This window comes from Austrofundulus limnaeus, unplaced genomic scaffold (genome assembly GCF_001266775.1).
Source record: "Austrofundulus limnaeus strain Quisiro unplaced genomic scaffold, Austrofundulus_limnaeus-1.0 Scaffold370, whole genome shotgun sequence".
NCBI lineage: Eukaryota > Metazoa > Chordata > Actinopteri > Cyprinodontiformes > Rivulidae > Austrofundulus > Austrofundulus limnaeus.
The window spans coordinates 374,122-385,728 of NW_013952772.1; the positions used below are offsets into that span (position 1 = coordinate 374,122).

Consider the following 11,607-nt stretch of genomic DNA (forward strand, 5'->3'; position numbering starts at 1 on the left):
CACCCACACACACACACACACACACACACACACACACACACCTTCGGTCCTTTTCACTCAGTAAAAATAAGTGCTGACTGTCGAAAGTCTGATGACGACACTGATGAGGTCATCAAGCTTTGTTTTCTTCACCACAACAGTGTTGTGAGGCAATGAAACTGTCAGCTCAAATTAATGCAGAGTGAGATGAAGAGGAGCAGGAAGAAGAGCGAAGGACTGTCAGCTCTTTAGCTCCCCCTACAGGAGAGAATGAAGAACAGCCTGCTGAGAAATACTGGATCAGTTTGATCCGTTTCCTCCAGGTCCTGATCTTACATGAGCAAAGTGTGATTGATCAGAAGTTTGTGGGCGTGTTTGTTTTTCGGTAGAAGCACTGGGAGAGCAGTGTTGTCATTTCACTGCAATAATTCAGCTTCCAGAAGGTGGCTGATGTGTTCAAGCAGCACGGACAGCTTTGAGGAGCAGGTGGTCCAAACTGAGCTCCTAATGGTTTTACAGATCGCATCATTTTTACTTCCCTGACATTTTCAAATTTGCTCTGAACACACAGTTTCAAAACACCACACACTTAAAACAAAAACATCTTGTCAGTATTCCTGATATCTTTGGCTCATCGTGATGATCCAAAAGAGCCAACATGTCTCCCAGTGCCAGAGCTCCACTTCCAGGCACCGGCTCAGTGAAGTGAACCCAGCAGGAGTCAGGAGCGACACGATTAACGCTAATTTCCACAGTGACACATTTTAAACACAACAGAAGTGTTGTGTTCCATAAAAAGGCACCACAGGCCAACAGGGCAACATCTTCCCTGCATCAATAATCAGTCAGAAAGAATAAAAACAACCGACAGGAAGAGGAAGTGTCAAACACAGGAATGGGTGAGAAAAACCAAAGTCCAGTTAGTTGGAGGAAAACAGAGCAGGTGGGTGGACCAGGACAGAGGCTGAACACAGGAGATGTGAAGGAGTGAAAAAACAAAGGATGGAGACGTCTGGAAGAAATAATATGAAGACAGAAGAATTCAAGTCAACATTAGCTACAAAGCATAAAAATTGGGAGAAAAAGTAAAGGCAATAAACAAATTTTATTTATTCCTAATTCTGGCGGCTTGGATCCTCCACAGGTTTAATTCATTATTCTGGTTTGTTGAATGTTTAACAATGAAAAGTATTTCAGAACACAAAATATATTCAACCTTTTTCACACAGATTTATTTCATTTTATTCCTCAAAATCAGGTATATCTGTTGTTTCAGTATTTTCATGAGTTTTGTTAACTTAATATCTTTTTTTTCTGCTGATGGTTGCTGCTAACTTGTTCACAGCAAAAATGCCAGTGTTAATTTAACACCCACAGTGTTAATTTCAACACCAACAAAGTGTCTATATGTGTCCACACTTGCTGGTGTTAAAATAACATTTGTGAAAGTGTTAAATTTTAACACCCATTTTTTTTGTTAATTTAACACCAACCAGTGTTTAATATTCAACAACACTGGGTGTCACATTAACATAAAAATAGTGTCAGTGTTAAAATATAGTGTTAAAAGTAACACCAGTCAGTATTAAATATTCAACAATACTTAGTGTCATATTAACATTTCAGTAGTGTTAAAAGTAACACCAATGTATTATTATTTTTAACAAAGAAAATTGTGATGTTAGAAATGTTATCAGACACCACAAGGTATATATACACCAAATATTGGAGAGTGTAAATTTAACACTCAGAGTTAATATCAAACTCTTTGTAGTGTTGCATTAACACTGTTCAGTAGTTAATAGAAAAGTGTAATGGAGTCGACCTTCACACACCAGGACACACCTCTCACGTATGGTGTCGATTTTTGGCCAATAACGTAAACTTAAAGTTGAACAACTTGAACCAGAACAACTAATTTTTACTCTCCTAAACTCCTTTAATAGTCATAAACATGCAAAAACATCATTTCTGCATGATTTCTCAAGGAAATGATGCAAGGAATGCTGGGTAAATACTGGTCTGTCTGAAATGAGGTGGAAGAGGGTGGGGCTTTTCCTTTCAACACTGCATGGTGTCATATAACAACACTGTTAAGTGTTATATAAGACTTAACTGTGGGCGGAGCTTATTTAACACTGTCCAGTGTTGAAACAACACTGAGGAAATCAACACTGTGAATTAACACCAACACTGGGTGTCAGTTTACTCAGAAAGTGTTAAAATAACACTAGAGGATGTTAAATCAACACCCAAAAGTTTAACACTGAAATTTTAACACTCCTGTGTTTGCCAAGGTATGGTTTGTTTTTTTAGTTTGATGTAAAACAAATTACAAAATAGAACATATTAATGTCGGTTTGTCACTGTATCCACTTATTACAACGACAGGCCACTTTGCAGATGAAAAAAGGAGCGTATTTAATTGCTCAATTTTTTCAAAAAATGCATAAAAGGTGCTGAAATCACTTCGTATTGAAGTTTCACAAATCAAATATACGTTTCATAAATCAAATGTTTGGTTTAAAATATTCTACAGTCAGTAAAGAATGATCTAGTCCAGGTTTGAAGTCTCTGCGTGTTTTAGTTTTTAAACTAGAGCAGAAGTGAAAACAGGTAGAATCATCCTTTAGTCAATCATGAAAACTTCAGAGTTTTTTCTTGTAAATTTCTGACTTTACAATTTTTGCCTTTATTCGTGGAAATTTCAGAATTTTTTCTTGCAGATCTATGACTTTTGGAGCTCAGAGAATTCCCTTGTTTTTTCTTGAAAATTTCTGAGTTTTTTGGCAGAGATTTGCTGCTCTTTTTTATCTGTAAAGTGATCCCAATACGTCGTCATAATCTACAGTCTACAAAAACAATAAAAGCAAACTTAAAATAAAACTGAACTGAACTAATGAAACCAGGAGAACCTAATCTATTTAAAAAACACTTGACACAAGCTGAACATGAGAGGAAACAGAAGTAAATTTAAAGATGAGTGTGTGTAAGCGTGTGCACGCACAATGAAAATGCACGAGGTGAGTGACAGGCATGAATTTTTAATGTCCGCCGCCTTCACCACGCTGACAGATATCAGTACGTCAGCCTCGCCTCAGATCCTTTGCAGCTGCTGCGTTATCGGCACAATTAGACAAGGATGAGGCTCGGATTAACCCGTTCAAATCCTGCAGAGCCACAGGTCACTTATCTGGACGACAGTGTGCTTTATTCTTCTGAGTGATTACAAGCTGGAATACTAACGGCAGCCATGCAAACACATACTGCGGGTAAAATCAGTTTTGAACACGTCATCATTTTTCTCAGTAAATATATTACTAGAGGTGCTAATGACATGAAATTTTCACCAGATGTCGGTAACAACCCAAGTGATCCATACATACAAAGAAATCAAACCATAAATGTCCAGAAATGAAGTTATTTGTAATAATGTGGAATGGCACAGGGAAAAAGTATTGAACATACTTACTGAAATTTATCTAATACTTTGTACAAAAGCCTTTGTTGTCATTGACAGCTTCAAGACGCCTCCTGTATGGAGAAACTAGTGGCATGCATTGCTCAGGTGTGATTTTGGCCCATTCTTCCACACAAACAGTCTTCAAATCTTGAAGGTTTCGTGGACCTCTTCTATGAACTCTGATCTTTAGTTCTTTCCATAGATTTTCTGTTGGATTCAGGTCAGGTGATTGGCTGGGCCATTCCAGCAGCTTTAGTTTCTTTCTCTGAAACCAACTGAGAGTTTCCTTGGCTTTGTGTTTGGGCTCATTGTCTTGCTGAAATGTCCAGCCACGTTTCATCTTCATCATCCTGGTAGATGGAAGCAGATTTTTATCAAGAATGTCTCTGTACATTTTTCCACTCATCCTTCCTTCAATTATTTGAAGTTTGCCAGTACCATATGCTGAAAAACAGCCCCACACCATGATGTTCCCACCTCCAAACTTCACTGTTGGTATGGTGTTTTTGGGCTGATGTGCAGTGCCATTTGACCTCCAAACATGATGTGTATTCTGGCATCCAAACAGTTCAATGTTGGTCTCATCTGACCAGACTATATTCTCCCAGTATTACACAGGCTTGTTTAAATGTTGTGCAGCAAACTTTAAAGGAGCTTCAACATGCTGTTTCTTCAGCAGTGGAGTCTTGCGTGGTGAGCGTGCATACAGGCCATGGTGGTTCAGTGCATTACTTATTGTTTTCTTTGAAACAATCGTACCTGCTAATTCCAGGTCTTTCTGAAGCTCTCCACAAGTGGTCCTTGGCTCTTGGACAACTCTTCTGATAATTATTTTCACTCCTCTGTCAGAAATCTTGTGAGGAGCACCTGGTCGTGGTCGGTTTATGGTGAAATAATGTTCTTTCCACTTCTGAATTATGGCCCCAACAGTGCTCACTGGAACCTTCAGAAGTTTAGACATTCTTCTGTAACCGATGCCATCATTATGCTTTGCAACAATAAGGTTGTGAAGGTCTTGAGAGAGCTCTTTACTTTTACCCATCATCAGATGGTTCTTGTGTGATACCTGGCCATCATTTGGGACTGAACCAGCTGATATTAACTTGCACTGACAAGGGGCAGGCTTGTTTTCTAATTACTGAGAGAGTTCAGCTGGTGTCTTGGCTTTCCATGCCTTTTTACACCTCCCTTTCTTCATGTGTTCAATACTTTTCCCGTGCCATTCCACATTATTACAAATAACTTCATTTCTGGACATTTATGGTTTGATTTCTTTGTATGTATGGATCACTTGGGTTGTTACCAACATCTGGTGAAAATTTCATGTYATTAGCACCTCTAGTAATATATTTACTGAGARAAATGTTGACGTGTTCAATACTTATTTTACCTGCTGTATGTGTGCTTTGAGTGGCCACATGAAGATCCAAAGGACTGTTTTGTTTCAGCACAGGAAGCATGTAATCCACAGACTACATGCAGGAAATTCTAAGAGCAGAGAAGTGGATAAGAGCTGAATTTAAATGACTATTAAAAAAAATAAAGCAACTATATTAGCACATTTCCATGCTGGGTAGAAACCCCACTGTGTCTCAGCAAAATGCTAATGTGTCATATTAAGGCAGATTAAAAGCTACATTAGCATATTCCTGCTGTAGTACCGTAACAAACCTGTCACGTCTGCCGAGGTGACCTCCACATTTTAAAGAGCTCCGCTTCATTTCTCATCATTTCTAATTGTCTTCATTATAAATCAGCAGCTGTGACATGTGTAAGTAAAATAATTAAGAATCAATTAAATGTGTGAAGAATAACTGATGCGTATGTGTTGCTGGATTGTTAGTGTAAACATGTACCAACGTTGTTTTGGGGTTAAATCTACATGAAATGATTTATTATTTCTTTGTACCAAGAAACTCTGATCCATTTAAAGATTAAATGAGTCTGAAAGCAGGTTTCTTTCCTCAATGATGAGTCTAAATAAAATGGAAAAGTATTTTTATTAACTCAAACCTGGCTGCACTTCCTGCTATTTACAGGTTTCTTTGTTTTATTAGTGACACCTGCTGGCAGGAGGAGAACTGCAGCAGCATCAGTATAAATACAACTAAAAACAAAATCTGCAAAAAACTTCTTCTTTTTTTCTATAAAACATAAAGTACAAATCTGTTTTTAAGCTCTTTCACAAGAAAAATATCATAAATATAAGTTTATAAAATGTGCCAATCATAGTATTTTATTTTTAATTTACATTTTACACAACATCCCAAGTTTTTCATAATTAGGGTTGCTAATGTTGCATTAACCTTTTTTATGTAGTGTTTGTTAACTGTAAGGTTTTATGAAATTGTATTTTAAAACTAATATTTTATTTGTTGTTGTGTTTCCTCCCTGTATTTGTTACATGTATGTAAATGTATGTTTTGTTTTGTTTTATTATTTTAATTGTTAGAAATAAAATTATGAAAAACAACTACTTTAAATAATAAACATTATATGCAAAGTCTATGTTTTAAGTCAAACAATACAAAGACTTGAAACATTTCTTCCTCAAAGCTGAAATATAAACGTCCAGGTTTTAATTAATGGGACACTCCTCAGCCCTTTGAGCCCTGTCAGTGTTAAATAACATGTTTCTAGTGTTTTTTGTCCTATTTGGAGTGTCTTTCCTATTTGTTTGGTTAAATTATGGTAGATCTTCCGGTTTTGTCGAGCAGAGCACTGCAGTCAGAAAAGCAGAAGAACAGTACCCTCTCCTGGCCTGAACAGAGAGGTGAGATTTTACCGTCAGCAGCAGATATCTGTGCTTGCAAACACAAATGGTTCTGATCTGATTTAAGCGAGTTTGTGAGCAACAACATCCTGCAATGTCCAGTTTAAACCACTGAGGATAAAGAAACACAACAAATAGATTATGCTCTAGTTTAACAGCTGACAGGTGGTGAAATAAAATCATTTCCAGCTACACTTTTTGTCATCAATTCTATTAAAAGGCATCAGTGGCTTATGCTAAAATATATACAGTGAAAATAAACAGTCCTGAAGCACGATTAGTTTGCTAACTAGAGGCGGCCAATTAACAGTTAGGAAGTGTTGAAGACAAAAATGTGTCTGTGTTAAATCTGACTCGTAAAACATAAAAAAATATGAAAATACTAAAATCAACAATACATTTGATGCAGTGGAGGAATCTGCAGAGGGGTTCTGTGACAGAGGAGGATGCTGGGACATGGTGACAAGAAGGCGCATGTTCTGCTGTTTGTTTTAAACAAGGAACTAAAGACTTTACAGAATTTGAACGCAATCACATTTGTTGTTAATCTTATGTTTGCTTTTAAATAAATAACTAGTAAAGCAAAGAACAGCAGTAAAATGTTCATCCAAACAGCAGTTTTCACCAGTTTCTGATAGAAAAACATAAAACTATAAATGGTAGACTGCAGCTTTTACTTCAGACATACTGTATCATGAAATAGGACCCACTTTTACTGACCAATGTGACTGGACTATATATCCACTGACATAAGCATAGGCTTTATATACTTAGCACAAAATATAAGGAAATGAGTGTTTTGTAGATTGTTTCTCTGTTGTAACAAGGCTGTTTTGTAACAAATCATGATCAGCACTGGACTGGCAGCACCTGGGGGTGCCAGAAGCTCGAAACATAAGTCATTAGCAACAGCTAAATAAACTGCCAGAGAAGATTTGGCATATTTTTCATGTGTACAACCCACAAATGCATGTTCCTTACAAATACGCACCATTTAAAAGAGAAATTAGCTGTTTTTCCAACAATATACGATTTGTTGCCAAGAAGCATTGTTACACCAAAGAAATCCTCTACCTAAACACAAATTTTTTGCAGCTTATGGATAAGGCTCATAAAAAATGTTGCCTTTAAACATCTAATTATATTTTGTTAAGAGAGAAAGTTCTTATAATCTTAAAGGACTTGAGATGTTTGTGAAACCTAGAATTCGAACAAACTTGAAGGACCGATGTACTTCGGTTCAGGGAATAAGATTGTGGAATCATCTGGAAAGTGATTATAAAATGCCAATTCAATGTGTTTGTTTAAGAGAATGATAAAAATAAGTTTGTTAAAGAAATATGAAACTCTATAATGTATATCTAAGTTGTTGTTTGAGAATAAATTGAAGTTTTTATTTTGTTTTTGTTTGTTTGTTTTCCTTTTTCTTTTCCTAATTACTATTGCATTAAATTAATTATAGAAAAAAGGGGCAGAAATTATAAGATTTTTTCTTCTTTCTGCCTCCTTTCGTTTCAATTCGATTTATATATATTTTTTTTGTTGTGTATATATGTTGTATATATCTTTTGTTTTTAATTTGTATAAAATTTACGGTTTTAAATGAAATGAATAAACAATTTAAACTAAACTAAAACTAAAAAAATTTCCTTACTTTTTGTGCTAGGTTTGTTTGTATACTTATGGGCTATGATTGTATTTACTGTACTTTCATCCACAGCAGGGTTTTCATTTTAGATACAACTTCTTATATTTCCTCAGGCAAATACAGTGTAAATACACTGGAGTATATCAAATCACTGTTATAGCTTACAATAAACAAATAAAAAAAATGAAACGTTTTTTTTTTTACCTAAATGAGCAATTTCTTTCTCATGTAAACCCTCCGTCAGTGCACGAGATAAACTAAACCAATGCTTTTTCTGTGAGGACTTTACCTCTTCCTGGTCCAACATGTTGAATTGATGGCCGGAGCTCACACGAAGACGGGCGTTCCAGTGGTCGTGGGATGGACGTTCGTGCAAGGGGCGGTCGTAGATGGGACGCTCGTGCAAGGGGCGGCTGTAGGGAGGGCGGTCGAAAGAAGGGCGGTCGAAGGAGGGGCGGTCAACGGAAGGGCGGTCGAAGGAGGGGCGGTCGAAGGATGGACGTTCAAAGGATGGACGTTCAAAGGAAGGACGGGCAAAGGAAGGTTGCTCAAAGGAAGGACGGGCAAAGGAAGGTTGCTCAAAGGAAGGACGGGCAAAGGAAGGTTGCTCAAAGGAAGGACGGTTGTAGGAGGGACGATCGTAGGAGAGACGTTCCTGTGAGGGAGGGTGGTAGGCAGGAGCGTGGAAGGAGTGAACGTGGGAGCGATGATGGTGATGATGATAGGAGGGTGGGACGGCAAACCTTGCATCTGGAAAGGAGAGAAGGAGGAGAGAGGGGTAGGACAGGGAGCAATAGGGAGGAGAGAGGAGGGAAGACCAGGTTAGTCAGGATCTTAGGTAGGTGGGCCGTCACAGCGGGATATGTTTCTGTGTCAGGGGGTGTTTGGAAAAGTAAAACAATCAAACATTTGAAAAAATTCATGCTGGGAAGTATCTTTGACAGAGTGTAAAGTTTTTATAACAATAAGAGACTATCTCAAAACTGTTTATCAAAGTCAGGAACACAACTACAAAAAAATGAAACAAGAAAGCCAAGATGCACTCAGAACCCAACATTGAGGCATAAAACCATGAAAAACAGAAGACAAACAGAACTAGACATGGGTTTTTATGATGTAAAAACAAATGTGCATTGCCATGTAGCATGTCATTGCATCATGGCTTTGCCTGGAGCATTGGACTTGCAGAATGAACTTTGACCAAGTTCAAATGTGTTTTCTATACCAGCTTGTGCCTGTCACATCAGCAGGTGTTTGTAATTAAGGTAATTGTGTGACAATATGAAATTTGAAGAAATTTTTTTGTTAAAGTTGCATTAGCTAGGTCTTGAACCCTGATCTCCCACATGAAAGTCCATGACATAGACCATTAGACCAATGGAGCTGTGGCAGAAGATGGTGGCAGGGGTTGGTTTGTATGTGTGCAGAAAGAAGCCACATTGCCAATACAATTATTGACACAAAAATGCATAATATTACAACAATCGAGCAGTATTAAGACAATATTATAGTAAAACATCAAAATACAATCATATTAGTACTGTGAACAATGAACTACTGAGTTAAAATATTAAACTATGGTGCAGTACCAAGTTGAGTACAGCATGGGGCAGTATTGGACCAATACAAGGCTCCATTGACTGCCATTATAATTCATTAAATATTAATATTTCATAAACTATACGTTTTACAGGCACCAAAAGGCATAGCCATCATTTAGCACAGGAGCTTTACAGATATAAATTACAATGGTAGCTCTAAGACAAAGTATGCAGGAGGAGAAGCATGGCAAAGTTGAGATGACWTGKRTRGGAAACGAATCACAATAGTGTGCATTGCATTGGCAATGCAGACTGAATATTACAAAACCCATGAAGCACAACAGGAAAAACCAACAGGCACTGTCTAATGTGGACCTGTCCTGGTTAACTTTTCATCTTCCTGTTAACCTGGTAAAAACCACGCTTTGCTTCGTACAGGGGGTCTGGACTCTCTGCTATTGGGAAATGGTTTCTTGACAGAGGCGTGGTCTCTGTTGAAGTTTAAAACGATTGGGTCTGATTTACCCAATTGCCAACGTTTGGCTGTGACGTATGTAGTGCACCAGCTCAACCATTAGGGAAGCTAAGCTAAGAAGCTAACTGGAAATTACGTGTGCTTTTTTGTGTGTCAAATTTAATTTAAATCAAATCAATTTTAAAACTGGGAGCCTTGTCAACACGAAAAAAAAAACAACTAAAACTCCTCCTTCTGTTCGCTGATTGGCGCAGTTGAAATTGTACTGAAGAAATCTTCATCTATGGGAGAAATCCTAGACGGAGCAGAGGAGGGAAACTAGAATTGAGCGGAACTGCGTGGGAAGGCAAGGATCAGGCTAACGTTACAGAGACAAAAATTAAAAAGCTGGATTTACTCAAATTTTAACTAGGACAGGATCTGACGGCCAATCAAAACCAAACATAATTGGGTTAATTTACATTATTGTATCAGAGAGTTATGGGTTTACTTTAACTGGGTTTAACTCGGCTTTGTTTGGTCAGATATAATAAAATTACACAATGAAATAAATAGAATCACATCGGGGTTCACTTTTCTGTCAATAAAATTGACCCTTTAAAATCAAAACTTAAGAGAAATCCTTTTGCTTTTTCTTTCTTCTCCACGGCCCTCATACTTTGTTGTATTTCAAACTTATGTAAAGAAGGACGATATCTTCCTATCGGGCATCCGTTGCCAACTGATTCAATTTGTTTAATCTAATTTATCAAATTTCAAACCAAATGCTGAAGAAAAACCCTTTTCAGAAAAATCTCTGCAGTGTGCGAGTTAATCAAAGCGCATTTCCCCCGAGGCTCGCTCCTCTATCGCCAACAAAAAGCCTAATTTACGCTTACAACATCTGGAGGGCTGTGCTGCACACATCCTCATATACTCCCAGACAAGAAGAGATAAAGCTGACCCAGTGGCAGACTGATGACACTTTATGCCCCGGAAGTGTCCACTAACTCCCCGTGCACAGCCCTGTTTTATTTTTTATTTTTGATAAAGGAAATGGATGATAGAAATGACTGCATACGGCTCTGCATCCTCCCTTCATGAATCTGAAGCAAAGCTTGAGGCTGGCAGAGCATCACGACATGTACAGCATGTCACAGCGGATTATATTTCTGCATCATCATTTCACATATTCTCCCCCACGCCTGATGCTTCACAGTATACGGCTTCCACAGGAGCGGGAACGCAACGAGAGGCGGCGGTGGCAGAGAGAATAAATCTGTTGCTGTTTTAGGTTTCTGGATTAATTATGAATCGAGCTCTGGAGACACTGTTGTTCTCATAAACAAATAATATGAACAAATAAAAAGAGACAAATCAAACAGAGTGGTCATAATGTATTCATGTCACAATGATGAAGAGAAGCTTTAACTTAGCATCAACATTTAAAGTTGCACTTACACAAACAGATTAAAAAACTAGATTTGGTCAGACAGAAGCCTGAGGGCGGGAATATGAGCCAGTGTGACGTCGCTGCATTAAAGGCTCGCAACAAAAAGCTCTGCTGAGCCTTCGTTTCTGTTCAACTTTCAAAAATACGATTATTTATAGAAAATAAAAGAAAGGAAATGTGGTGCATGTATAATCTGTAATGTGGTGCATGTATAATCTGTAATGTGGAGTATGTATAATCTGTAATGTGGAGTATGTATAATCTGTAATGTGGAGTATGTATAATCTGTAATGTGG

The 11,607-nt window shown here is 37.7% G+C and overlaps 1 protein-coding gene across 2 annotated transcripts in view; it reads right to left on the reverse strand.

The window, feature by feature from the left end:
* syngap1b (synaptic Ras GTPase activating protein 1b) overlaps positions 1-11,607 on the reverse strand; it is a 222,439-nt gene that overhangs the window by 145,502 nt on the left and 65,330 nt on the right. For both annotated transcript variants that reach the window (XM_014023448.1, XM_014023447.1), the window contains one exon: positions 8,153-8,613. In XM_014023448.1, the coding sequence (XP_013878902.1) occupies positions 8,153-8,613 (461 nt within the window). The remainder of the gene's footprint in view (positions 1-8,152; positions 8,614-11,607) is intronic.